Source organism: Ambystoma mexicanum, chromosome 2q (assembly GCF_040938575.1).
Source record: "Ambystoma mexicanum isolate Mex_15411 chromosome 2q, UKY_AmexF1_1, whole genome shotgun sequence".
Lineage (NCBI taxonomy): Eukaryota > Metazoa > Chordata > Amphibia > Caudata > Ambystomatidae > Ambystoma > Ambystoma mexicanum.
In genome coordinates, this window is record NC_090924.1 from 455,968,039 (window position 1) to 455,994,786 (window position 26,748).

The 26,748-nt window shown below is 46.6% G+C and overlaps 1 protein-coding gene across 1 annotated transcript in view; it reads left to right on the top strand.

Annotated features, from left to right (window-relative positions):
- Positions 1-26,748, top strand: part of LOC138568762 (synaptonemal complex central element protein 1-like) — a 1,666,397-nt gene that overhangs the window by 1,339,315 nt on the left and 300,334 nt on the right. Inside the window, exon 8 of the mRNA XM_069646543.1 lies at positions 460-523. Coding sequence (XP_069502644.1) covers positions 460-523 — 64 coding nt within the window. The remainder of the gene's footprint in view (positions 1-459; positions 524-26,748) is intronic.

Below are 26,748 nucleotides of genomic sequence, written 5' to 3' on the forward strand. Positions count from 1 at the left end.
AGATATTAGGGACATACCCTATCTGGCGGCCTCAGACATTTCCATGCATTTTACCTCAGTATTTCTATGGAGAAGCCATCCCCCTTTACTCCTGTTCAAGCACCTCAATTATCGCCACTCTTACCACCTTCCACTAATTGTATCCCCATTTCCCTGGTGCACAACCCACATTTACTGTGGTAAAATGCAGTAAAATGTCCCCCCTGAAAATACGGATTGTTGACGGTGGCCAGATCGATGGATTGTGAGATCAGGTCCTCAGGATCATCTGATAAGACTAGATATGCCAACCAGTTCTAATGCTGACTAGATGTTTTAGCTTTTACTACAGACAGCCCACAACATTTAAAGGCTATATGGTAATGTCAGAAAAGCAAGTTGAAATGTGTAAAAAGAACGTGAACAGTGCTGCCCCAGGATATCTAGGCTTGCTTCACTCAGCTTGGTCTTGTATTTCAGGATGGAGTTTGAAAAACAGTTGGAGGAACTAATGGAGAAACACAGAAGTCTCTGGGAGTTTCACGTAAGGGCAGTGCCTCTGAAAATGTTCAGGGCACTTCAGATTTCATGCAAAATAGTAATTTAATATAAAATGAAAAGTAAACTTTCTCTTATTCCTAGCTCTGTCCTTTTCCCAGTTGGAGGTAATTTTAGAAACCTGACAAACAGAAATTTCTTATAAGAATGCATTCTGTTGGTATGAGGTAGGTGCAGTACTCTGCACAGTCGTCTCACCTCTAGGGACCTGACTGGGATTGTAAACCCAACACAGGAAGAACACTCTTTAGTTTTGGCCATTAGGTGGTGCTCACTCAAGAGCCACCAGCGGCATAGAAGTACAGGTAGAGGGGCAATGGAGTGTGAAAATGTACCTATAGCCTGTGGATGTTGTTTGGATTTTTACCCATCTACTGACTGGACACGGCCATGCAAATCCCAATGACCATTACCACCTGCTACCCACTCCTCCCCACACAACAACCCCACCAAGGTCTTTTTGAGTTAGCTGTCTCATGCAGTAACATCAAACTATGTGCTGTTGTAAGCCTTCTGGTGTTATTTTTAAGCAGCCTTCTGAAAGGTAATGACTTAACTGCAGCTGTAAATCAGCTCCTAATGTAATACAAATCTATTAACCAAGTGTACATTCAGCCACTTTGTTTATAACCAGTGTCTCCCTACAGCTAATTTGAACTTCAAAAACACTGCAATCTTCCTTTCATTGCAAACACTGCTGCTTTCCTGTGGAAACCATGTTGATGTAAACGTTGTATTTTCCAAATATGAATAGCCTTTGTTCACCACATCTCACTGCATGACTTTTAGTTCTGCATCACCAGCAAAAGTTGAATGTGCGTATTCAATTTCTCCATTCCTCTTCCACTGAGAATTCAGTGTTATTTCAGTCAAGTACAGAAACAGCAATTTAAGAGCATCACTGTAAACTGCTTGGAAAAGAGTCATCATCAACATTTGTCATTAGTTTTGGTGGCGTTTGCTCCTAGCTACATTTGTATGATTGCTGTTTACATGTAGGTGCCCTGTTTAGCTATACGCTTAATTGTGCCATTATCCACGTGTAGATGTCACTGTTTCATTTCCTCATGTTTACAGAGTTCTAAATATGTAGGAATACATTATGTTTCCACAACACCAAGCCACCTAATTTTGCATTTAGGAAATACTTAGCAAGTGACAATCAAAACTACAACGTGACTACCCTTGGGCCAAATCTTTATTTTGAGCTCAGATCGCTTTGCATTCTGCGGTGATGTAGTTTCGTTGTCCTCATAATAAGTATGCACCTACTACCAGCATGTGAGGCAACGTTGGCAAAAAAGACAGGGCTAGTTCAAATTGTAACACGACATAGGTCCACTACCAGCCATCAACAATATCAAAAGCTGTGGTTTTTCTTTTCATAATACAGTGCTATTCAGGCCTTTACTTCATGTGAAAATGGTTCCAGGAGGTCGTTTCTTCATTGTTTTTTAACACAATGCAACCTTTTTCCCTTATGCACTGGAGGACGCTGCTGTGTGTCTGCTCACTTGCAGTCTGGTATGTTTCTTCCACACAGGGTTTCATTGATAACATCATTCCTCCACACAAAAAATGTATTTGGGTATTTGGTTTGGGTGGCATGACTTAAAGAAGAGCATCTGGAATGCCCATTGATGTCAGATGCTTCAGTGTAGTAATAGACATAAAAACATGCAAGGTAATCGCAATATCCTCATAAAATCCTGGAATATGTCTCATCAAAGTCCCGAACATACCAGTATTCAGTTAACAATGTTACTATATAAAAGAATTTGAAACACACAGCATTTGATAAGCAATCATTCCCGACGCTCTTACGATAAACATTTCCTTCCAGGTGCCAAGCTTTCTTTAAAAATTGCGATTGAGCCTTAAGCTCCACATCGCAGTGGGACCTTAGAAAGAAATTCAAAGCCTCTTTGGTACTCCTAATGCTCTGCTTTTTGTATATTGAAGCCAACCACCTGTGTCGTATTTCAATGTATTATTACACATTTCCTCAATTGTCACAAGGTTTACACTTTTAATGTTCTACAGAGTGAAAGCTGGCTATTAGTGCTAAGTGGCAATCACAATCAGACAAGTCTGTTTAACTGATTGTGTGTGTGCAATTTGATGTGTCTATAGAATGTCTCTCTTCCACCGCAAATACTATGTTTCAGTTTATAAAAAATATATTCCCAGTGTCCCGTAAAGAACAGAAGCAGCCATTTAAGAACCTTTATGTTAACTACTTGTGAAACCTTCAGCATTCACAATTCCTCATTAGTGCTTGGTGCTCCTTTAAATGTTTGTACTTTCTCTATGCACATAGATGAGTCTATGGGGTTTTATCGTCACAATTTTTGTTATGGATTGTTTGATCATCGCAATTTCACTGTTGCCATATACTTGTCTACTTTCTTATAATGGGGGGGTAGCCTATAGCCCACTTCCTCCTGCCCTGCCCACTCCTTTTCTCGCACCTGTTTATAGAACACCAATAAAGTTGTGGGTTTAAAAAGGCTTGAAAAAGAACATTCATCTGAAATGTGAGAGTAGAATAGTCCATTTGAGCCAAAGCCAAGCTAATTTGCATACCCACAATGCCTTGCGGATGTGGCTCAGAACTGGAGGTGAACTTCCAGCGATGGCTACTAGCTGGTGTTGTGTAATTTGTGACTTGGCTCAATTGGTTTTAACCAATTTCCAGGTACCTAAGCCCGTGGTTTTCAACATCTACAATCCAAAACAGCCGCCTAACAGGGCTGACTCCTCTACTTCCTCTATCACACTAGAAGAGTCTCAACCTAGCCCTTCTAAAATGGCAAACAATATCACCAATACAGTGCTAGAAACCATGCTTTCTGAGCGCTCCTAGAAGTTCTGGCTCAACGCATTAAAGACAAAATGTCTCCTCGTTAACCTTTATCTCAGGGATCAGTGCGTACCGATCCTACTCCTGAGCCAATCACGGTATCAGTGGACGAGGACTCTGCTCCTCCGTCCAAGAAACACAAAATTGCCAAAGACTTTGACTCAGATTCAGATGAAGACACCACTCAGCCACCATCTAAGATGTTTCATGACATTGTGACAAAATTCATGCAGGCCCTAGAAATCCCCCCAAAGTATAAGCCTGAAACAGCAGGTGTTTTTGGTAAACTGCCATCTCAGCAGTCAAAAGTACCACTTCCCATGGCATTCTCTTTTCTAGAGCAAGCTCTAGGTCGTTGGGGTAAGCCTCATGCCGATCCACACATCTCCAAAGCTCTAGATAACAAATACAAGGTACCTAAAGAGGAACCCTTCATACTTATGGGAAATCTTCCTGCACAATCGGCAGTAGTTTCTGCTGCAATAGGCGCAAAGGGTAAAGGCCCTTCTCCGTCTCCAGTTCTGGACAAAAATGCCAAAGATGGCAAACTCAAGGTAAAACATCTTACACAAACTCTACCTTACAACTCAGGCAGGTAAACACTGCTACAGTTTTGGTGGGATTTAATATCCTTAATTGGGAAAATCTTGAGCGCTTTACCGACATGCTCTCTCAGGAGGCTGCAGACGAGTTTTCCTTCTGGATTTCAGAGGGTAGAGAAGTGGCTATCCAGCAGCTTCAAGTGGTTAAAGACCTCACTGACACAACTGCAAGAGCAGTCACTAGTGCAGTCTGCATGCCTAGACACGCATATTTGTCAGCCTCTTCCCTTCACCAAGATATCCAGGAGAAGGTGCTCGACCTTTCTTTTGATGGCAAGACACTGTTCGATCCATCCATGGATGAGGTCCTCCAAAAATGTATGGCCAGTATCACGGTCGCTAAAACACTTAGCTCAATTTCGAGGAAATAACCCTATCACCAAAACCTTAAATCATGAAAACCATGTCCTCAAGGAAATAGTGGTTCAGCCACTCCCTCAAAGTCTTATTACTCTTCTAAAAAGAGAAGATATAGACCCAAATCTAAGTCGGGGCCTTCAGCTTCCTCAAATTCTGCACAAGAACAAAAGAAGTCTATTTGACTTCCTTCCGGGCATGTACATACCTTATGCTCCTACTATCATCAAGGAGCATACCTCCCTGGTAGCACGAATGCTGTCCAACTTCCTTTCCCTTTGCAAAACCATTACTCAAGAGCAATGGGTCCTGAATATTATTCAGCATGGTTACCAGCATGGTTACCACTTTGCCCTTCCGGCTATTCCACCATCCTCTGCTCCGCAGCTCCAAAAATCCTCCCCTGAGCTCCTGGAAGAGATCCACAAGCTCCTTTCCTTAAGAGCAGTAGAGTTGGTTCCTCAAGAGGAATTAGGTCAGGGATTTTATTCCCGTTACTGTCTGATCCCAAAGAAGTCAGGCAGGTTCCGTCCAATTCTGGACCTTTCAGACCTCAACCAATTTCAATTGAAACCTCCCACCCGGTGACAATCTCGCAGATTCGAACATCTCTTCATCTAAACGATTGGATGGCATCTATAGGTCTGCAGGATGCTTATTTTCACATCCCCATCTACAAAGATCACCGTTAGTTCCTGAGGTTCACCATGGGAAGGTCTCATTACCAGTTCACATGTCTTCCCTTCTGGCTCAATTATGCTCCTAGGGTTTTCACAAAAGTTTTGGGGTCAGTGGCAGCCTACCTTCGGTTAAGGACCGTACATCTATATCCTTACCTACATCACTGGCTTCTCAAAGACCAGTCTCTGGAGGAATTGCTTCAAAACATGCAATTAACATGCCACACTCTTTTCAACTCCCCTTCCCCTTTCTCAGCCTTTCCTCTTTTCTCCCCTGATGAGGTAGCTGGACAAGTCTGATCTATGAAAACCTCATCAAAACAGGTCCATCCCTGTTCCTCTTAAACCATTAAGGACCACATCGACACCCTTACCCTGGCTCTCGCTGATTTCTGCAACTTCATTTTTGCCTCTGGCTCTTTCCCCTCCCCGCTTAAGCACTCCCTTGTGCATCCTCTCCTCAAGAAATCCACTGCTGATCCATCATGTCCGGCAAACTACTGCCCAATTTCCATTAATCCCTTTTTGGGTAAACTCCTAGAAAAGCTGGCCATCTCTCAGCTTAATCTTCATTCCGACTCGGTTGGCTCCCTCCACGACCACCAATCTGGCATCTGAGCTGCCAGAAGCACGAAAACTGCTCTCCTGAACATCCGTGAAGACCTGCTCTCCAACCTCGATTCTAACACTCCCTCTGTCCTCATCGTACTTGATCTCTCCTCTGCATTCGTCAACCATACCACCCTGCTCAATCGTCTCTGTGACAACCTGGGTATCACTGATCAGGCTCTGGCCTGGCTGACCTCTTTTCTTTTTGATCGACCCTCCTATCTTCTATCTCCCTCTCCACCTGTGGTGTCCCCCAGGAGTCTAACCACTCTCCCTGGCTTTTCAACCAATACCTGGCAACTCTCGCCTACTGCATCTTCATTTTCTGCTCAACTTTCCAGTGTTATGCTGATGATACCCAACTCATTTTCAGGCTTTCTTCAGTCGCCTCCTCTCCGTCCCTCATCTCTGATTGCCTAATCGCCATTCAAAATTGGTGTGCCACCAACGATCTTTGTTTAAATGCCAACAAGACCGAGATCCTCCTTATTGGTACACCATCTCCATCCTTTCCTCTCACTCTCTGGCCGGCCTCCATTGGCCCTCCTCCTACCCCCACCTGCCTGGCTAAGAACCGTGGGGTTATCTTTGACTCCACACTCCTTCTTCGCACACATCTCTGACGTCTCCCAAAAGTCAAACTTTTTAATACACCTCCTTAAAGGTACTCTGCCTTTCCTCTCCTTCCCTCAAAAGCTCACTGTCTCCCAAGCTCTGTTTCTCTCCAGACTGGACTATTGTAACAGCCTCTTCCTAAATCTACCTGTCTCAAATCTCTGCCCTTTACAACTAATCCAGAACAGGACTGAGAGACTTGTCTTTGGCCTCAAGCCCTGGGATTGTATCTCTCCATCCCTTCATTGGCTCCCAGTGGATGCAAGGATTACATTCAAAACCCTCTGCATTGTCCACAAAGCTTTCTGGGGCCTGGGTCCAAAATACCTTCAACTATCCCTCCGTAAATACCTCCCCTCTCGAGCCCTTCGCTCCTCTACTTCTAACTCCCCCAGGGTTAGTCGTTTTGCAAAGAAACGAGCTGGGGGTAGATCTCTGTCTTCGGCCGGTTCCTCCCTTTGGAACGGCCTCCTGGCCACCTTGAAACTTGAGGAAAACCTTCTCCGGTTCCGGAAGCACCTCAAGACCTTCCTCTTTGCCTCTGCCTTTGCTCCCCTTCTCCCCTGTTGATCTGCTTTTCTCTTTGCATCGTGCACCTGGCCACCCTCTGTCATTCGGGCCCAGGTACGTGCTCACCCTGCCACCCTCCTGCACTGCCTCCAGGCCACCCCCTGCACTAGGGTTCTGTATCTGTACCCATACAGTCCCCCTCTCACTTTTCTTCTGCACTTATCAGATATACCTTATCTGACTAACTTTCACCTGCCACTTGCTGGCTGAACTACCATGGTCTATCGCCATTATTTATTTAATTTAATATTTATTCTGTTCTCTCCTCTGCTGCGCACTTTCCACTCCCCCCTTCCACTCACTTTTCCCCTTCCCCCCTTTTCCCTTTTCCATGCACTTGCGCTTTCTTATATGTCACTGGGCCTAGTAAGATCGCTGTTTTGTTTTTTGTTCTCCCTTGTTCCCCTCCCTTTTTGCCTGGTCGCGCTCTGAAACACTTGTGTAGGAGCGCAATATAAATAAAATATTATATCATAACCTGGGGTTTTCCATAAATGTGGCAAACTCCAAGCTCATTCCTTCTCAAAGGATCCAATTTCTGGGAGCATTTATATATACTACTCTACAAAGAGCCTTTCCACCCCTGGAAAGGGTGGAAGCTATTCAACAAACCATTGTAAAGTTCAATACTCACCAGATTCTCACAGCTTGGTGGTTTCAAAGACTCTTGGGGCTAATGGCCTCTTGTATAAACCTAGTTCCCTTTGCAAGGCTTCATATGAGAACGGCCCAGTGGCATCTTGCTTGCAACTGGAACCAGCTGTTGCATTCATAGGAAATTCAAATTCAAATTCCAAAAGACGTTTAGGACTCCCTCCTCTGGTGGAACTCCCCAGAGAACCTGTTAATCGGGTCTCCTTTTCAGCCCCATCTGCACCAAATAGTTGTAACAACGGACTCGTCAGAGTACGGTTGGGAAGCCCATTGTCTAGGCCGACCGGCTCATGGTCTTTGGTCCTCTCAGGAAAAGAAGGACCACATAAATGTCCTGGAACTAAGAGCCATATTTCTCACTCTAAAGTCATTTCTTCCCTCACTTCAAGGAATGCTGGTGAAAATTCTAACAGTACCACTGCAATGTTTTAAATCAACAAGCAGGCGGGTACTCGTTCCCTCCCCCTGTGTCTCCTAGCAGAGAAGATTTGGTATTGGGCCATTCAGAATCACATTTTCATGTTGACGTCCCATCTGGGGGGAAAGAAGAACGTCCTCCTAGACAGACTAAGCAGGTTACAGTCTGCTCCGCACGAGTGGGAGCCGAAACTGTCAGTAGCAAAGATGATATTTCAGAAGTGGGGCCATCCATCAGTAGACCTCTTTGCCAACCAACACAACTCTCTATGTCCTCAGTTTGCATCAAGGCAAGGTCAGGGTCTTCACTCCCTAGGAGATGCTCTACATCTGGATTGGTTGAACCTAACACTTTATGCGTTCCCAACTCTCCCATTAAAGGATAGTTCCGGGACTTTTTTTTTATTGTCCCTACGGGTCGGCCATGTGTTTGTAAGCATAAATCGGTAGATCGTAGGAAACTTTCCTATGGACCTTACCCGACTTTTCGCCCATTATCGCACTCGAAATCAGCCTCCATTTTGTGATAATCCTATCATTCCGCCGCATCGACCTGGCTCACCTGCCTTTGCGGCACTAAATCAAATCCCCCGCCCCTGAAACAGACTTTATCAAAACATTCATATTCCCCGCCTCTATCCGTGACGTGACTGTGCTGCGTAGGCAAACGCGCCCAGGCGTCTTCTACGCGACTCCACACAGACCCCGGAAATCAACACAGATCAGCTCACAATACAGCGCACCACAATTCGGAATATGAAACTGTACTTTGAAATCAAACCGCAAGATTGTAAATGTGGTAAAGTACATTTATTTGACATCAAATGTTTAGAGAATATTCAGCGATTTGCATTTTTATTTGCTCATGTTCCAAAAAGTTCGTATTGAGGAACGCGATGGTCCTTTGCTGTACACAGGGTCTTAGAGCATCTCACAATACAGCACCACAATTCGGAATGTGAAACCGTGGTTTAAAAGCAAACGGCAAGATTGTACATTTGGCAAAGTACGTTTATTGGACATCAAATGTTTAGAGAATATTCAGCGATTTGCATTTTTATTTGCTCATGTTCCAAAAAGTTCGTATTGAGGAACGCGATGGTCCTTTGCTGTACACAGGGTCTTAGAGCATCTCACAATACAGCACCACAATTCGGAATGTGAAACCGTGGTTTAAAAGCAAACGGCAAGATTGTACATTTGGCAAAGTACGTTTATTGGACATCAAATGTTTAGAGAATATTCAGCGATTTGCATTTTTCTTTGCTCTCGATCCAAATTAGTTCGTCTTGAGGGAAGCGATGTTCGTGTGCAGTACACAGGGTGTTGGTTTACGATAAAAATAAGCTCTTCTGTCGCACTGATAATCGCATGGCTGTTCCAACAACGAGGCACTAGGCCACCACAACGGTAGGTATGTTGCATCTAACCGTTAGTACCGCGTAAGGGCATACTTGTACTTGGCGATCGTCCCATAAAATGGTCAGGGTGGTAACGTTGTTCACGCGGAGAAGCAACTGGCGGCTGTAGAAGCCGTCCGCCGGTGTCTGGTACTCGTGACACAGACAGTAGTGAATGATGTACCTAAAAACATAAAAAATGAAATTAGTCTCACCATCAGATCCTTATTAAAATTATTCATTTCATAGCGAGGACAGCGCTACTGGGTGTACACAAGTGTTTAAAGGCGTGGCGAGGCATGGAGGGGGGGGAGTGGAGTACAAGGTAAGTAGCATAAAATAATAAATAAATAGGGCCAGCTGGTGGCAAGTGCAAGGTAAGTGCAGAACAAGTGCTGGGAAGGGGGGGCTGTAGGATACTGAGACAGTCCCCCAGTGCAGGGGTTGACAGGGAGGCAGTGCAGGTGGAGAGTGGAAGGGCCCAGGACCGAGGTCGCAGACAGTGGACCAGTTGTAGCAGGGGAGAGGGAGAGAGAAAGCAGAAGCAAAGAGGAAGGTTTTGAGGTGCTTCAGTAAAAGAAGATGGTTCTCCTCCAGATAGTGCGCGGTAGAAAACACTATGCCACATAGAACGAACAAGTACAACTGAACCCGTCTTTAAAGCCACTGTATAGTAATGAAATTGCGGTATAAACTCATCAAAAGTTACTTACATTATATTTGCATTTTCCATTGTGTCTCTGTGTAGGGCAGACCCGAAACACCACTCCTTCTTTGCCGACGTTACTTCTTCTAATGAACGTGGCTCATCGTTTCGTTTCTGAAATTTTATTCATTATCTTTTCTTAGTCTTTCAGGATGGTCCCGGCCTGTCAAGGTCAAATCACAATAGAACCTTATATTGGGTCGTGGGCCTTTCCGCCACCCGAGCAAAACATCAAAGCAGCTGACCTTCACTTTGAGCGAGCACACATTTCTAGTTAGCTCCAGTTAGTGTAAGGGCATCTTATCTGCGTGCCTTTTTTTTTATTGTCCCTATGGGTCGGCCATGTGTTTGTAATACGGAAACATTCTATAATTTTTGTAAAAATGATTTATATTACTGTTTGGTTTAATTGCAATGGGCCTGCAACATGAGGAGACTCGAGAGAACAGACAATCGAATTACAATCATTTAAACCGTGATGTGTATTTCTCAATGAGCTCTGCTTTAGGTGGACATGGAACAGAGGCAATGTTGGGTGGCAATGCAGTTGTCCCCTGCATAGGTTCGTTCACCACTCCATGTATGTGCCTATCGAGGACATCTACGATAAGTCTCTCAATAAACTCATATTGCATATCCTCAAACACTGGTTTGATCACCCATTGTTTACTTCTTTTAGTGAAGGCCTTATTGTAGCGAAGCGTCCCTAAAGTTCCGGTCGTCCTACTTTGTTGACGGCCAACATTATGGTTATGTGCCAAGACCGCTAGAAGAGTCCGATTTATCATGCCTTCCATGCCAAAATGCAATCTTTTGGGCCTGTACTTTAGGCACATATTGTGGAACACCTCCAAATCTCCTGTGTGGCAGAATTCCGTGAGTCCCCTCAAATCTCTTGTTATAGTTTTATCAAATACAATCTTTTCAATGACCTTGTGAGTGGGTGATGAAGGAATCAACCACTTCTTCTTCCGTGCCTCCTCTGTGGACAAATGGCCATGTTCACATTTGTGGAAATGCTCATTTGTCGACCATTGATGTACGTTGCTACAGTGCAACATTACTGACCGCCATTTTTCCAGTAGAATTTCCAACGACCCTTCACATGTTTTTGAGCTCCACCAAAGATGGTTGCTGATTGACTTGGACCACTGTGAAATACCTTGCATATCTTTTTTTTTTCCTGCAGCCGACAATTTTTTATTGATTGTTTTTGCAAGATGCCATACGTCAAATTGGTGATTTATATTTTTGTACTGTTCTCTCATTGTCTTGGCAATTGAAACGTGTCTGTCCGTGGCTATCAGGTCGATCACCATTCCCCGCGATTGTAGTTCTTGCAATGATGCTACAAAGCCAACTTTCTCCATGGCCACTGAGGATGTACTTTGTGACACCTGCACGACCACCGAACTCACAATTTTCTTACTTTCCATGTCCTGAAAGTGGTAGGTGCAGTACTTGGCTGAAAATCCTGGACTGTCGCATTGTCCATCACCGGCTAGCCTGAAGCGTTTGCCCGCGAATGTACTTTCCATTGACATTTTTTCCATTCTCCAAGCTTCGCTGATGGCTGGAAATAGATAATCGGTTTGGTATTTGTAGAACTGACTTTTCGCAATGAAATGGATTCCCACAAACTGAAAGAAATACTGTAACTTTTTAAAACTTGAACCACTAAAAAGTGCGGCCGCTGCACAAAGTAGATTGCCTGCTGGCAGTTGCCCCAGCATGGGTTGTGCAGACCATGCGAACGGATGATATTGTGTACAGGTGGCATGTATTTTAAGGTTAGTGCCTCGAATTGCACGAGTCACATTAATCAATGGCTCCCCACATACTTCCCCACCAACCCAATGCCCACATTTCATCATCATAATAATATCCATCAAACAGCTATCGAATACAATGAATTTGGCCTCTTTCCTTATACTGTCACTCTGCATCCCAGCTGGTTCGGCCTGTAACGTTGAGGACATGTCACTCGCATGAAAGGTACAATCTCTGATATCGTCTTCCGCTATGCTGAGTGATATTGATGGTGTTTCATTGTCGTCCACTTCATTCTCTTCCATTGCAACATCTGTTCCTTGTCCGGAGATGGGAGAAAAAAACAATGTCTTCAACTTTCGCGTGCTCTTATTTTTTGCGGGTGTGGATTCTGTGAATTGATCTACGACTGCATCCAAACTACCAGGAGGACATTCACTATCAATGGCTGGTGGTGGTATAGCTCCGTTGTCAATCACTTCATATTCTTCCCATTGGCACGATGCATCTCCAGTCTCAAGTCCCTGCCAAAAGGTTTGACAAGCAACATCTCTCGTTCGCTTCACTGTCTGTGTAGATCTAGTTCTTACACCCACTCGCAACTAGAGGACAGATTAGAAAAGGGATGTTCAGTTTAAACACAACTTACAGTATTGAACTATTGACAGTGAAAGACAACATAATATAGTGAACAGGACACTAACCTTCTTTTGCTTTCTTTTCTTTGAAACTTTCTTTCCTCGAACTTCAACATCTGGACGCTGTTGCTCCGACTCGTGTGTGCATGTCTCCACTTCCTCTCGCGCTGCAACGACTATACTTTCATGATAAGCACATCCATCACTCACTGAGGCTCCATCGACTCGCTGAAACATAGAACTTTCATTAGTATGTATAATAATATTGAAAACACAAAATGTACTTGGGGACCAATACCCATACGTACATCTCAATAGCAAAACACGAATGAACGCATTGTGTAGAACATTCAAACGACAATAGTTCACGCATTGTTGATCTAGTTAGATTGAACTGTCAAGATCCATACCTCGGGCTCCGCATAGACTTCCATTGATGATATTATTGAAGATGACGCTTCAGCAACTCCCTGAAACACAGTAATTGCATTAGTATGGTTTTCTATTTTGTTTAAAAGAACATAAACTTTCTGCAGGCGTCAACGGCTCATCTAAATAGACCTGCACAAATGATCAGTTGTCTAAAATAAATAATGGATATCCAAATATGATTCGATTTGCTCCATCGTTGGAAGTGTCACCACCCAGAGATCTGCATCAACTACTAGGGGTGATGTTCTTGTTGAAGAAGCTCCGTCAGCTCCCTGAAACATAGAACTTGCGTTAATAAAGAAGGAAGTATAGCGGATGTAATCACGTCATTTGATCTCGCATGATTGATCTGTCAGTATCCATACCTCGAAATGCATAAGAACATCAAGGGACGCTGTAACTGCGGTGCACACTTCTGCAAGCTGTTGCGCCGACCCGTAACTGCATGCTCCCCCTTCCTCTTGGACTAATGCTCCATCGACTCCCTGAAACATAGGACTTTCATTAGTAATGAACACAATATTGAAAAAAGAAGACACATAGGAGGGCGACGACAGAAGGACATACCAATGGCTAAAAACGAAAGAAACATTGTGTGTAACAATCACGCTACAAGAATGCAAGATCTGATGATCTCCATCGATGGAACTGTCCGGAAACGTACCTCGAGCATCTGAGTGACATCTACGGTTGTCGTCAATGCGTTGGACTCCTCAGCATCTCCCTGAAAGACAGTACTTGCATTATTTTGGATAACAATAATTATAACTGAAAACAAAGACTAGAGGACGAGTACTGTGGTGTACCATTAGGTAAAATAATTACACGATCAATTAAAACTATTGATTTACATGCCTAAAACAAGTCAGTGTCAGAATAGCTAAGTAAGATTACCCGATAGGCGCTTGAAGTGGCTGATGACTGCAATAACGACACGGATGGAGAATCTTCAGCCTTCATATTGAGTGGATACATAAATGGGGAAATTATTGTTAGCTAATGCTACACACTACCGCAATGCCGAGAGATAAATACGTAAACTTGACTCACCAGTGGAGGGATGTGGACGAATAGAGTGGGAATAGCGGTTGAGAGCAATTTTCGCCTCGCTCGCGGTGTTTTCGTCCTTATTAGCAATGATGTGGAGTACATGTCTGGGCTAAAGTGCCTGCTGCAGATGCGGTATCGATCACCCCTCTTGTCCGCAAAGACTTCTAGGACTCTACTTTCTATCTCAGAGGCTGGATATCCGCAATATCGGACCCATTCTCTTATCTGATCTATTGTCTTAGGGAAAACATGCATTATAGTACCTTCAGATTTGTTATGGGTCTTCGAAGGGCAACCGCCAATGGAACAGGCAGGCATTATGGAAAGTTCTGAAAAGTAAAGATCAACAATTCTCTATGAATACCAATGTGTTAAAACATTAAATGACACATAAAAGGTTCAATGCAAGGTCCGTTTTGGTTCTTGGAACTATACATGTTATTCACATGCGGATAAGTATTTCAATAACTTTCAAAAAATAGAAAAAGTAATTTGACTAAACTCAGAACATGTGACTAGTTCCTTGCATGTACTGTCGTGAACGAAAAGAAAACATGGATGCAATTTGATGACTACTAGCAAATAGATATAAATTAAAAAATTGGACGCAAAATGATTATGGTACATGGACTTACCTTGACGAACAAACAGTTAGATGCAGGGATCAGAGTAGTTTCTTGTCGTAGAACAGGGAGCAGTTCACAGGTTGCAAACTGACGAGTTTGCTCAAAGTGGTCACGGAAGTTCACAGAGACGAAGAGCAGATAACCAGCACCTTCACGGGTTGACTAGCAAAGCGCAAAGAAGTTCTCATTAGAAATATGAAGTGGGTTATAAAGAATTCGAAACAGGGGTGTGTTTGTGAATGAATGACGTGTATATGTCGTGGCATTATGCGGTCTGCAGGGGGCCGTCCAGCGTGAGGGGGGATGCTTGGCAGGAGACACGGGGTCTGGAGGTAGACATGGGAACAACAACCCATGCTCTATAGACCACTTTGAAGTGTACATGGTCTTTGGCACCTCTTGGCCTTTATCGCTCCCTGACAGCTCCACTTGCCAGCACAAGTACCCCGGTGCGAACTGCCTTTGATAGGGCGGGGGGGTGGATCGGGGCGGTGGTCGTGCAGACAAGACACAGGAAGACTCGTGAATGGAGACACACTTATGTGGATTGCAGGGGGCCGTCCAGCGTGAGGGGGGATGCTTGGCAGGAGACACGGGGTCTGGAGGTAGACATGGGAACAACAACCCATGCTCTATAGACCACTTTGAAGTGTACATGGTCTTTGGCACCTCTTGGCCTTTATCGCTCCCTGACAGCTCCACTTGCCAGCACAAGTACCCCGGTGCGAACTGCCTTTGATAGGGCGGGGGGTGGATCGGGGCGGTGGTCGTGCAGACAAGACACAGGAAGACTCGTGAATGGAGACACACTTATGTGGATTGCAGGGGGCCGTCCAGCGTGAGGGGGGATGCTTGGCAGGAGACACGGGGTCTGGAGGTAGACATGGGAACAACAACCCATGCTCTATAGACCACTTTGAAGTGTACATGGTCTTTGGCACCTCTTGGCCTTTATCGCTCCCTGACAGCTCCACTTGCCAGCACAAGTACCCCGGTGCGAACTGCCTTTGATAGGGCGGGGGGTGGATCGGGGCGGTGGTCGTGCAGACAAGACCCGTTTGCCGCAGGGCCTCACCAAGGAGAGGCCATCTAACTGAATGTAAGAGGATGGCTGCAGGATCTACTACATGGAATGCAGGGGGGTGAGTTTATAAATACCTCACCCTCCCAGGAGAATATACACTAGATTCATTTAAAAAATCAAAACAACCATTGTTAAAATATATGTTGGGCTTTATTTTAGATTTTAATTAAACATAAATAATAAACATTACACATTGTAAAGTTGAGGTTGCAGCACATCGAGGGAAAATCCGCGGTATTGTCCACTGTCACTGGGGAAATGTTGTCTAATGGCAAGTACCGCACAGGCAGGTATTACTCTCCGAACGCGGTGTCCGAGCCTCCCCTGAAGCCACCAAGTGAAGCAACGATAGGCCACCAGCCTGTACCACCTGTGAAAAAAAAAGATGCAAACTGTATTAAACTGACCAAACTTTCTTATCAATGTCGATTCAGGTAACACATGTCATTTTTCTTAGAAAAAAATTATATCTAGAAAATGCACTATATGGAACAAATTTACATGCGTTCGAATGATATGTAAATGTAATTTTATATGTGGGAGACGACCATGAAATAGTGGTGGCATCACTGACATCACAAACAGAGTATACTTACTCGTTACTCGGATTACGCGGACGAACAGTGCCGCGAAGTTCGTGCATAAGCACCATCATCATCCTCAACACGGTCCGTGAGAGGCAGGCTTCCCTGAACTCTGGCAGCTCGGTGATGCATTGCGGACTTTGCTCGCCTTCCTGCAGACTTTGCTCGCTTTCCGAAATGTAGGCCAAGCACCCGGAATTTTCACGGCAGCAGCAGTTCTCCTCCTCAGTTGGCATTAGCTCGCACCGATTGCACGTGCACCAGGTGGAGACGCCGTCCATGCGACATGGTCCAGGCTCTTCATCCGTTGACTGGTCCTCCCAACTGCCGTCCGAATCCCCATCGTTTTCGCGTGCTTGACTTTCCAGTAGTTCTTCCTCGGTGTACTCGGGCTCGTACATATACGGCATTATTGTGGCCATTGTGCGGTAAAGATAGTAAAATAATTTACAGAGATGGTACAGGTGTTCACACGGGCTACAAGCGGCGAAGGTAGCTGACCAGAGCACTGAAACGAGTCACAGAATACTCAAAGTAACACAGAGAGAGGAATGGAATCGAAAATCTGCTGCTGTGTGTTGTGAAACGGTCTGTTTATACTTATTGAGGAAAGAGGCGTCCTGCCATTTCCATGGCAACACGTCAATAGCTGAGGCGCAGCGATTGTTGACACGAGACGTGCTTGAAATGGGCAGTACGCGTCTGCTGATGTCAGGCTCAGGGGCGGGGGATTTGATTTAGTGCCGCAAAGGCAGGTGAGCCAGGTCGATGCGGCGGAATGATAGGATTATCACAAAATGGAGGCTGATTTCGAGTGCGATAATGGGCGAAAAGTCGGGTAAGGTCCATAGGAAAGTTTCCTACGATCTACCGATTTATGCTTACAAACACATGGCCGACCCGTAGGGACAATAAAAAAAAAGTCCCGGAACTATCCTTTAATACACAAAATATTGCTCACATTCGGAATGACACAAAATCTGACAATTATTCTAATAGCCTCGTTCTGGCCTCGCCAGATTTGGTTTCTAGACCAACTGCAATTAGCAGGGACTTGCAAACTAGATTTCCCATCATCGAGAGATATTTTGACTCAACAGAAAGGGCAGGTTCTTCATCCCTCCCCTCAATTGCTGAACTTGAAGGTATGGTTCCTGAAAAACTAGCCTTCTCTCACTTGCGTTTGTCAGAGCAAAATATAACCATCATGTCAACTTCTAGGAAAGCTTCTACTAAGAAGCAATATCGTAGCAAATGGTTATGTTTCTGTCACTGGGCCTTGGGTCAAGACCTTAACCCTATAGAGCAAGGTTGTCCAACATACAGCCCGCGGGCCACAATGCGGCCTTCCAAGCCATTTCATGTGGCCCGCGAGGCTGTACAGAAAACATTGAACAAATAAAGAAATAAACCGGGCCGTGGCGGAGGACTGTTACTGCCTCTGGTGCCCCCTAAAAGGGGTGGGGGCATCAGAGGCAGTAACAGGCCACGGCCCGGTTTATTTATTTATTTTCCCAATGTTTGTCTGGTCCGTGGACCCGATTAATTTATTTATTTCTGCAATGATGGTCGAACCAACATTGCAGAAATAAATAAATTAATCGGGGCAACAGACCCAGCAAACATTGAACAAATAGATAAATAAACCGGGCCGTGGCGGAGGACTGTTACTGCCTCTGCCACGGCCCGGTTTATTTATTTATTTGTTCAATGTTTGCCGGGTCGTTTGTCGGGCCGTGACCCGGTTTCAGGGACGCCGAGTACATGGGTGCTCCAGCCTCCCTCCTGTCCCGCCAGGCCGGAGAGAAGAGACGCAGTAATGATGGCCCTTTGTTCCATCCATACTGTGTCTCTCTATGGCGGCCCGGGTAAAAGCCGGGCAAAAAAAAATGATATTTAGAATTGAGGGACAGATGCAAAGCAAGAGGCTCTTGCTTTGCATCTGTCCCTCAATTTCTAAAAATCGTTTTGGGCTGGGTATGCTTCTACATATGTGCACGGGTGTAGAGGTACACCCAACCCAAAACGATTTTTAGAAATTAAGGCACAGATGCAAAGCAAGAGGTTGAACCTGTGCCTCCATTTCTAAAAATCGTTTTGGGTTGGGTATATTTGTACATCTGTGCGCCCCTCTTGCCAAGAGGGGTGCACAGGTGTAGAGGTGCACCCAACCCAAAACGATTTTTAGAAATGGAGGCACAGCAAGTCTGTCCCTCAATTTCAAAAAATATTTTTCTTGGCAAGAGGGGTGCACAGATGTAGAGGTACACCCAACCCAAAACGATTTTTAGAAATGGAGACGAGACACCGAGACGCAGGCCGAGACGCCGTATCTTGATCCTTTTGCCTGCCTGAAATTACACCTGAGACAGAAAGAACCGGTTCTGAGGGAAGGAGAACCGGCCCCGGACACGATCCTGTGGTTTTCTCCTGGGTTTGGACCTCCAGACCCACGGATTCTCCCCTGCAAAGGTCTCCCCCCCCCCACTGCTGGCGGGACCCAAGATGGCGGCCATCTCTTGAACCCGGCGCCGGAGGAAAACGCTAACCACCTTCGCAGCGAAGCCGACCCACAAGCTGCGGCCACGACCGAAAAAAGGAGGAGGAACCTGCCCCTCCACCCGGGTCCGATCCGCTGTTGCTGCAGCGACCGACCGGGGAGACAACCGGGTGCTCCTGCCCGGGGAGACTGGGTCTGGGCCCTGGGCTCCGGCATCCGTAGCGCCCGAGGAGTGAGAACCGGAGAGACACCGTGAGTGGACACGCTGACCCCTTGGTGCGGGGAGCCCCGCCATCGACAGCAAAAGAAGGTGGAGGTGAGGAGAGCACTGGGTGAGGGCATAAACCAATCGAACACCCCCAGCATAGAGGACCACAGCGGCGTGCTGTTGTATGCCCCTCCGAGAACTTGAACAGTGATCCCGCGAAAAACAGTCCCCACACGCTGCATGCTGACCACCCCACCCCCGGAACCATAAGCTCCCCCAACCCGCACACTAAAATCACCGGGCTGGTGGGGGCATTGCTGAGGAGGCGACGTCCACTATCATCTACCCGCACATAACCGAGTGGCGTATCTGAACGCCCCTCATCATGGCGGTCAGGAATAAGACGAAAACAAGCACCATGGACACGTATGTATCTGCTAAAGCGAAAACTCCTCCGCAGCCACGCACTTCCACCCCCGAACCTCCCCAAGCAAAACCGGCGGACTCCCCCGAAAATCAAGCCCAGGTTCTGGAGGCAATTGCATCACTGCGCACATTTATAGATTCCAGAATCGGGGAGTTCAAATCCGAGCTACAACTCATGCGCCAGGATGCCCGCAACTTAACAGAAAGAGTGACCACTGCCGAAACAACCATAAAAGAGACGTCCGACGACACAGCGGAACGAAAGGTGTTCACACTTGAGGCCAGGGCTGAGGAGGCTGAGGGCCGGGCCAGACGCGCCAACATCAGAATACTTGGGGTCCCAGAAGGAAGCAAGGGCTCGAATCCGACAGCCTATATAGAATCCCTGATACAACAGGAGGTGGGCGCTGGAAGACTAACGCAAGGATTCTCGATCGAAAGGGCGCATAGATCACTTCAGAAGAGACCCCCGCCGGGCTTGCATACTCGCCCTATAATCGCTAAAGTACTCAACTTCCAGGATAGAGAGACCATCCTCCGGCACTCCAGAGAAGAGGGCCCCATTGAACGTGGGAGCTCCAGGATAACAATCTACCCCGATTACACCCCGAAGGTCCAACGAGAGAGGAACTCATTTGTGCCAATTAAAGCCCGGCTCAGGCAACTGAACCTGAAGTAAATGCTGTTAATCCCCTCCAGACTGAAAGTGATCCACAAGCGGAGGGCGATTTTCCTGGAATCCCCAGCAGCTGCAAACATGTGGCTGGAAGACAACAATCTAGCTGCAGATAAGGATCCTCAACCCATGGAAAACTGAAGAATCCCCTGCGCTTGAGACATGGAAGAATCCATGACTCATAAAGCTAACTCAGACGCAAGGCAAATGACCAAAGAGAAAGTAAAATCACCAACAGTCAGCTATGTAGATGCGGCCCTCGCTCGGCCCACGCCAGGCACAGAGCCCTACCCCCACGAACAGGACAGGCCAGTTGCCTGACCGACCTCCCTCGTGCCTGACACCCGGATGGGTCCTGACGGTATGAGAGCACCTGAGCACCAGCAGGAACTTGACGTTGCTGGGCGCACCAGTTCCAGTTTTGTTAATCGTTTTGTTCACACCACAGTCCTCGAAATACTAAGAAAGGGGAAGCATGGGACCGGAGGTCCTTGGGGGCCGAGGATGAGAAAACACCAGAACCCAGGGGGAGAGCCTAACCACCTGGAGAAAGGGCCGCCCCGTGAAATCTGGGGTGACCGGAAAGATGACACCAAGACACCAACTCAATGGCACTCCAACTTAAGGTGATGACGTGGAATGTGAGGGGTATGGGCACGTACCTGAGAAGGAATCGGATCCACTCTTACCTGCGCAGGAAAAAGGTATCGATAGTGATGCTTCAAGAGACCCATCTCACGGAAGAATCCACAGCTAAATTATCCGAAAGATGGGGTGGGATCGGAAGAGGGGCGCCATACTCCAAATTTGCTAGAGGAGTGTTCACGTGGGTGAACCCGACAGTGCCCTTCCAGCTACTGGACTATGAAGCCGACAAAGAGGGCAGATATCTAATACTATGGGGAACTATCGAATCCACGCCAGTGTGCCTGGTGAACTCATACTTTCCACAACACGGAATACCCTCACACCTCGAAATGCTTAGTGCTAAAATGATTCTTCGCAGAGAGAGTGCGTTCATATGGGGTGGCGACTTCAATTGCATCAGGAACGGAGCTATGGACAGATCAGAGCCCCCCGTCTTTCAAATAGCCCTGCATCTAACGTGCTAAACACCACAATAAAGCAGCTCGACCTAGTGGACATCTGGAGGGAATAACATCACACCGAGAGAGGTGCTATTCTTCTTACTCGGCCCCGCACAAGGTCCATACGAGGATAGACTATTTGTTCATAGATCGTGAGCTGGCTCAACAAGTAGACTCCACATTGTATCTAGGCAGAACCATATCCGATCACTCTCCGCTGATTATGCAATGGGCTCCTAGAGGACCCAGACCACCAATCCCGCTATGGAGAATGCCACCGGCAGCACTCACAGACCACGCATTTAAGGATTCCTCTTGGTGCTAAACTTGAGGAATACCTAGACATTAACACAGGCTCAGTGTCAAGTTGGAGCACACTATGGGAGGCCATGAAGGTTGTGACACGGGGAGAAGTCATATCCGGAGCTGGTGGCATCCGCAAGCATCTGAAGTCGGAGCTGGAGGATCTGGAGAATAAGATTAGACGCCTGGAATCCGAAATCGACATCATGCCGGACGCTGAAACAGAACTGAAGGGCACCCGGGAGGAATGCCTTCTGGCCTGGAATAGACTGTCTAAATTCGACTACACAACCTACATAGCCAGGGCGCACAAAGAAGCAGATAAACCTGGTAGAATGTTGGCCTGGCTGTGTAAACGCGAGTTCCCAAGACACCTCCCAACCGAAATAACTGATGAAAGGGGGACAACCCACAGGACGCAACAAGACATTAACTCTGCGTTTGCGGCCTTCTACTCCAAACTGTATGCCCACGACACCAACATACCAGTGGAGGATATAAGGGCTACACTGGCTGAGATTGAGCTCCCAAGACTGACGGAGGCCCAAAGTGAGCTACTGGACGCGGAAATCACTCCAGAATACGTGACGGAGGCGATTAGATCGCTAGCCACCTGCAAGATCCCCGGGAGTGATGGGCTTCCGCCAGAATTCTATAAAGAGTATGAAGCGACCCTCACCCCGATACTCCACAAGGTGTACATGGAGGCATACGAAAACGGAATCCTACCCAACTCCATGAAAGAAACAATTATCATCCCTATACTTAAACCCAATAAACCTGTCGACAACTGTGAATCATACCGCCCAATCGCCATGCTAAACTATGACTGCAAGATCCTGACCACAATACTGGCTAAGAGGCTGGCGAGGGTGGTAGGAACCCTGATTCACGAGGACCAGAATGGTTTCGTTCCAGGACGCAATACTACCGCAAACCTGAGGAAGCTCCAACACATCAAGGCAGAGACCTATGATAGAGATGAGGACCTAGCGGTGCTATCGCTAGATGCCATAAAAGCCTTCGATTCCATCTACTGGGAGTGGCTGATCGAAGTACTAAGGGAATTCGGCTTTGGCAAGGGCTTTGTAAAATGGGTTGAGGTACTGTATAATTCACCAGCAGCGAGAGTGAAGACTGGAGGGACGGTGTCCAAAGCCTGGGCGATACAGCGGGGCACGAGGCAAGGATGCCCGCTGTCCCCGATGTTATATATACTGGGCCTGGAGCCAGTGGCCGCCTATTTCAGGAAACAACACTTCGACGCGGGCATTGAGCTGGGCAGTGACCATGCTATAATATCCATGTACGCGGACAACGTCCTCCTGTATTTAAATAACCCTCAGCTCAATGCACAAGTCGCGTTGGACATCCTAGACAACTATGCCCGATACTCTGGGATAACATTTAGCAAGCTAAAGTCGTGTGCGTTCCCACTGGCCAGACTAAGGGGTCTGGATAAGTCTGATCTTCCAGACGTCGGGATACAATGGCAATTAGAGAAGTTTAAGTACCTAGGAGTCGAAGTGTGTCATACCCCTGCACTCACGCATGAACACAACACTGAAAAAGCAGTGGGTGCCCTCCGCAAATCCATGAACTTTTGGTCGTAGCTACCACTGGCAGTGATGGGCAGAGCGGCAATAGTCAAGATGATAGTTCTCCCCCGTTTTTTATATCACTTCACGAACGTCTGCTTCTACATCAGACCTCCCTTCTTCAAAAAACTGGACTCTCTAATCAAGGACTTCATATGGGGGTCATCCAGACAGAAGCTCTCTTTACCTACACTTACGCTCCCGAACAAGGAAGGAGGGATACAACTACCCGATCTGCAAAGGTACTATCTAGCTGCACAGCTCAGCCACGTGACGAAATGGCTCTCGGATGACCCGTCAGCTGAAGTGGGGCTCCTGCGACATGCAACCTCCAAGCTATTCCCCAAAGAAATGCTTTGGAACCCGACGAAACAAACATCTGAAGTTCCCATGATTGTTACCCTGGGCAGGCAGATATGGGCCAGAACTGGCTTCCTTCGACAATTAAAACATCCCTACAATCCCAACACCCCCATTCTGGCGGATGTATGCAAAACTCAGGCAGACCTAACGACAGCCAGGAAATGGGAGAGAGCCGGAATCTACACATGGGGTGACCTGTTTGAAGACAGCATGTTCAGAGAACTTGAATCGCTACAAGCTAATGAAGGCATCTCGAACACCCAATTCCTGTGGTACCACCGCCTCAAGAGGACAGCTAGGACACAATGGCCTGTCTGGCCAGAGGAACCCCCACCGGACCCCCTCCTCCAGGAAATGTACGACCTAGCAGATGGTTGGAAGCCGGTCTCCTGCTTATACATCAAACTGAACGATAGATCCAATCCAAAAAGCGCATCCCTGAGACAAAAATGGAAAACCGAATTGGGGATCACACTATCTGACAGTGAATGGGAGCGAATACTACTATACCCCAAAGAGGTGTCGGGGAACATTATATTCAAACAAGTTCAACTGAATGTGCTATACAGAACATACATGACCCCACTAAGAGTTGCTACCTTTAACAAACAAGCATCACCGAACTGCCCCTGGTGCGGAAATGATAAAGCGGACATGATCCACATGTTCTGGACCTGCACCAAAACGGCGAAATTCTGGTCCATGGTAGAAAGCACCTGCACCAAAGCGGGACTCACAAGATATGAATGGAACCCAAAGGAATGCTTGCTGGGAGCCCATCCCAGACTCAGCAAATACAAACACCCGGTTAAACTAATGGACCTAGCCTGCATCCTTGCAAAAAGGTCCATAGCTATGGCATGGAAATCACCAGGGGGCCCGAGGCATGGACGTTGGCTTAAGAACCTGGAAAAGTGGACAGAGGCAGAGACCAGAGCCTGGCAAGATGGAATCAACTCAAACGATGATGACTCCAATGACATCCTAGCATCATGGAGGGCCCTGTTGCGCGACATCCAATACGCTTCGGATCACAAACCCCCCTGAGCTCTCACCCCTACCAGAGACTTGCCTGGGGTTTACCCCCAAGAATGGACAACCCGAAAACCCAACCCCCGTGACCTTGGGTACACCGACTACCGGCCCCCCTCCTCCTCACCACAATTAAGAACAATACGTTGAGCTATGAAGACTGTGGTAGTTAATTAGTTGTTGTTTGTTTGTTATGTTACCGTTTGATGGTTATTATGTACTTATATAAATGCCAATAAAATACTTTTTAAAAAAAACAAAAAAACAAAAAAAATCACAGAGATGGTTGAGCAGGATGGCATGGTTGACAGTATCAAAGGCAGAAGAGAGATCAAGCAGGATGAGGACGCAAGGGGTGTTAGAATCAAGGTTGGAGAGCAGGTCTTCACGGATGTTCAGGAGAGCAGTTTCCATGCTTCTGGCAGCTCTGAAGCCAGGCTGATGGTCATGAAGACAACCAACAGATTCAGTATGGAGATTAAGCTGGGAGATGGCCAGTTTCTCCAGGAGCTTGCCCAGGAAGGGAGTGATAGAGCCTGGCAAGTAGGGTCAGCAGAGGGTTTCTTAAGAAGGGGGTGCACAAGGGATTGCTTCAGGGGGGATGGGAAGACTCCAGTGGCGAAGGAGTGGTTGCAGAAATCAGCCAGGTCAGGAGCCAGGGAGTCGATGTGGTCCTTGATAGTTTTGGAAGAACAGGGGTAAACCTGTTTCGACAAGACTTTCATAGATCGGACTTGTCTAGAAACCTCATCTGCGGAGAAAAGGGGAAAGGAAGAGAAGGAGGGAGGAGGGGTGGCTGCAGAAGGACCAGAGGAGGAGCAGGGAGTAGGGGGAGGGAGAGGATAGGAGGAGAGTGCGGACAGGATGTCCTGAGTTTTTGAGACGAAATGAGAGGCCAGTGCCTCAAGAAGGCCTGGGAAGGAACTTGAGAGGAAGAGTCTGGATTGGCCAATTCCTTGCAGATTAGCAGATTAGGACAATGCTGGCCTAAATTGGGAACAGCCAGCATAGACATGTTGCTACAGAGGCATATTTTGGGCAAAACCAGAATGCCAATGTGTTACATCAGTGACCGTGCTGTCTTACACTGTGGACACATTGATCATTAAAATGTGTTGTGTTCTACAATGTTCTTGTCTGCTGTTGGTGACATGGAATTTACATGTTCCCCTTTAGAACTGATTGTAAACCCATGGCTTTTTGGTCACTTTTCCTGCTGTAAAATGCATAATTTCATCCCCATATTTGGAAATAAAATCTTGGGGGGGGGGGACCCCCACAAACCCTCCCTAGATCGTTATAGCTCCCTCGCTATGCTCGGTCGCCCCCACTATTTCAGAGAAATATCAACACATACACACTGGAAGAAATCACAAGAAACTAACCTTTGATCACTGCCCCTGACACCAAAAGCTATCTTTGGGAATGCATGGCTATGCCTGTGATGCTATTGTGTCAAAGGTCACACACCATCGCTTTTGAATATACTGCTTTGGGTAAGGGTGTTCACTTTTAGCTCGCCGGTACACCGGGTGACAAAAAGTTAATGCTTTGGCCCCACATTCAAAAAGGTTGGACAGGCCTGCTATAGAGGCTTCTATTGATAATGTCATGTCTTTCATGTCTTATCTAGTTTCCACCGGTGTCAAAGGCACGTGCAAACATTACTTATTAGCTATTGGTGCATGCCTCAATAAAGAACATACGTCTTTCTCTCTTTCCAACAAAGCCATTCGAAGGGACGTCTACGCTTACATCCCCCTATTCGTGAACCTCCACCTCAGTGGGATCTCAACGTGGTATTGTCAGCCCTAATGAGAAAACCATTCGAGCCTATGGCCTCATGTGAATTAGAATTTCTAACTTGGAAAACTGCATTCTTAGTAGCCATTTCTTCGGCTAGAAGGATTGGAGAGCTTGAAGCTCTCTCCTCAAAGGAACCTTATTTAGTGTTCCATAAGGATAAAGTAGACCTCTGTACGGTCCCCTCCTTTTTACCTAAGGTGGTTTCCGATTTTCATTTAAATCAGGAAATATGTCTTCTGGTCCTTTTTCCTAGACCTCATGCTTCCACAGCCAAAGAGACATTACAAAACCTAGATGTGGTAAGAACTTTAAAATGTTATCTAGAAAGGACCAAACCGTTTAGAAAAGCAGGCCAGCTCTTCATTACTTACGGCGGTCCTCCTCCTGGCAACAAGGCAGCTAAAGCTTTTATCACCAGATGGGTTGTCTCCTGTATCTCGAAGGCTTATGACATTAGGGCTTGCGACTCTGCAGCGACTTCGGGCTTCTCCAGCATGGGGTCTGGCATGGATTCACATGCTCATGAATATTCCCTGTCGTCAGGCTGGGAATCC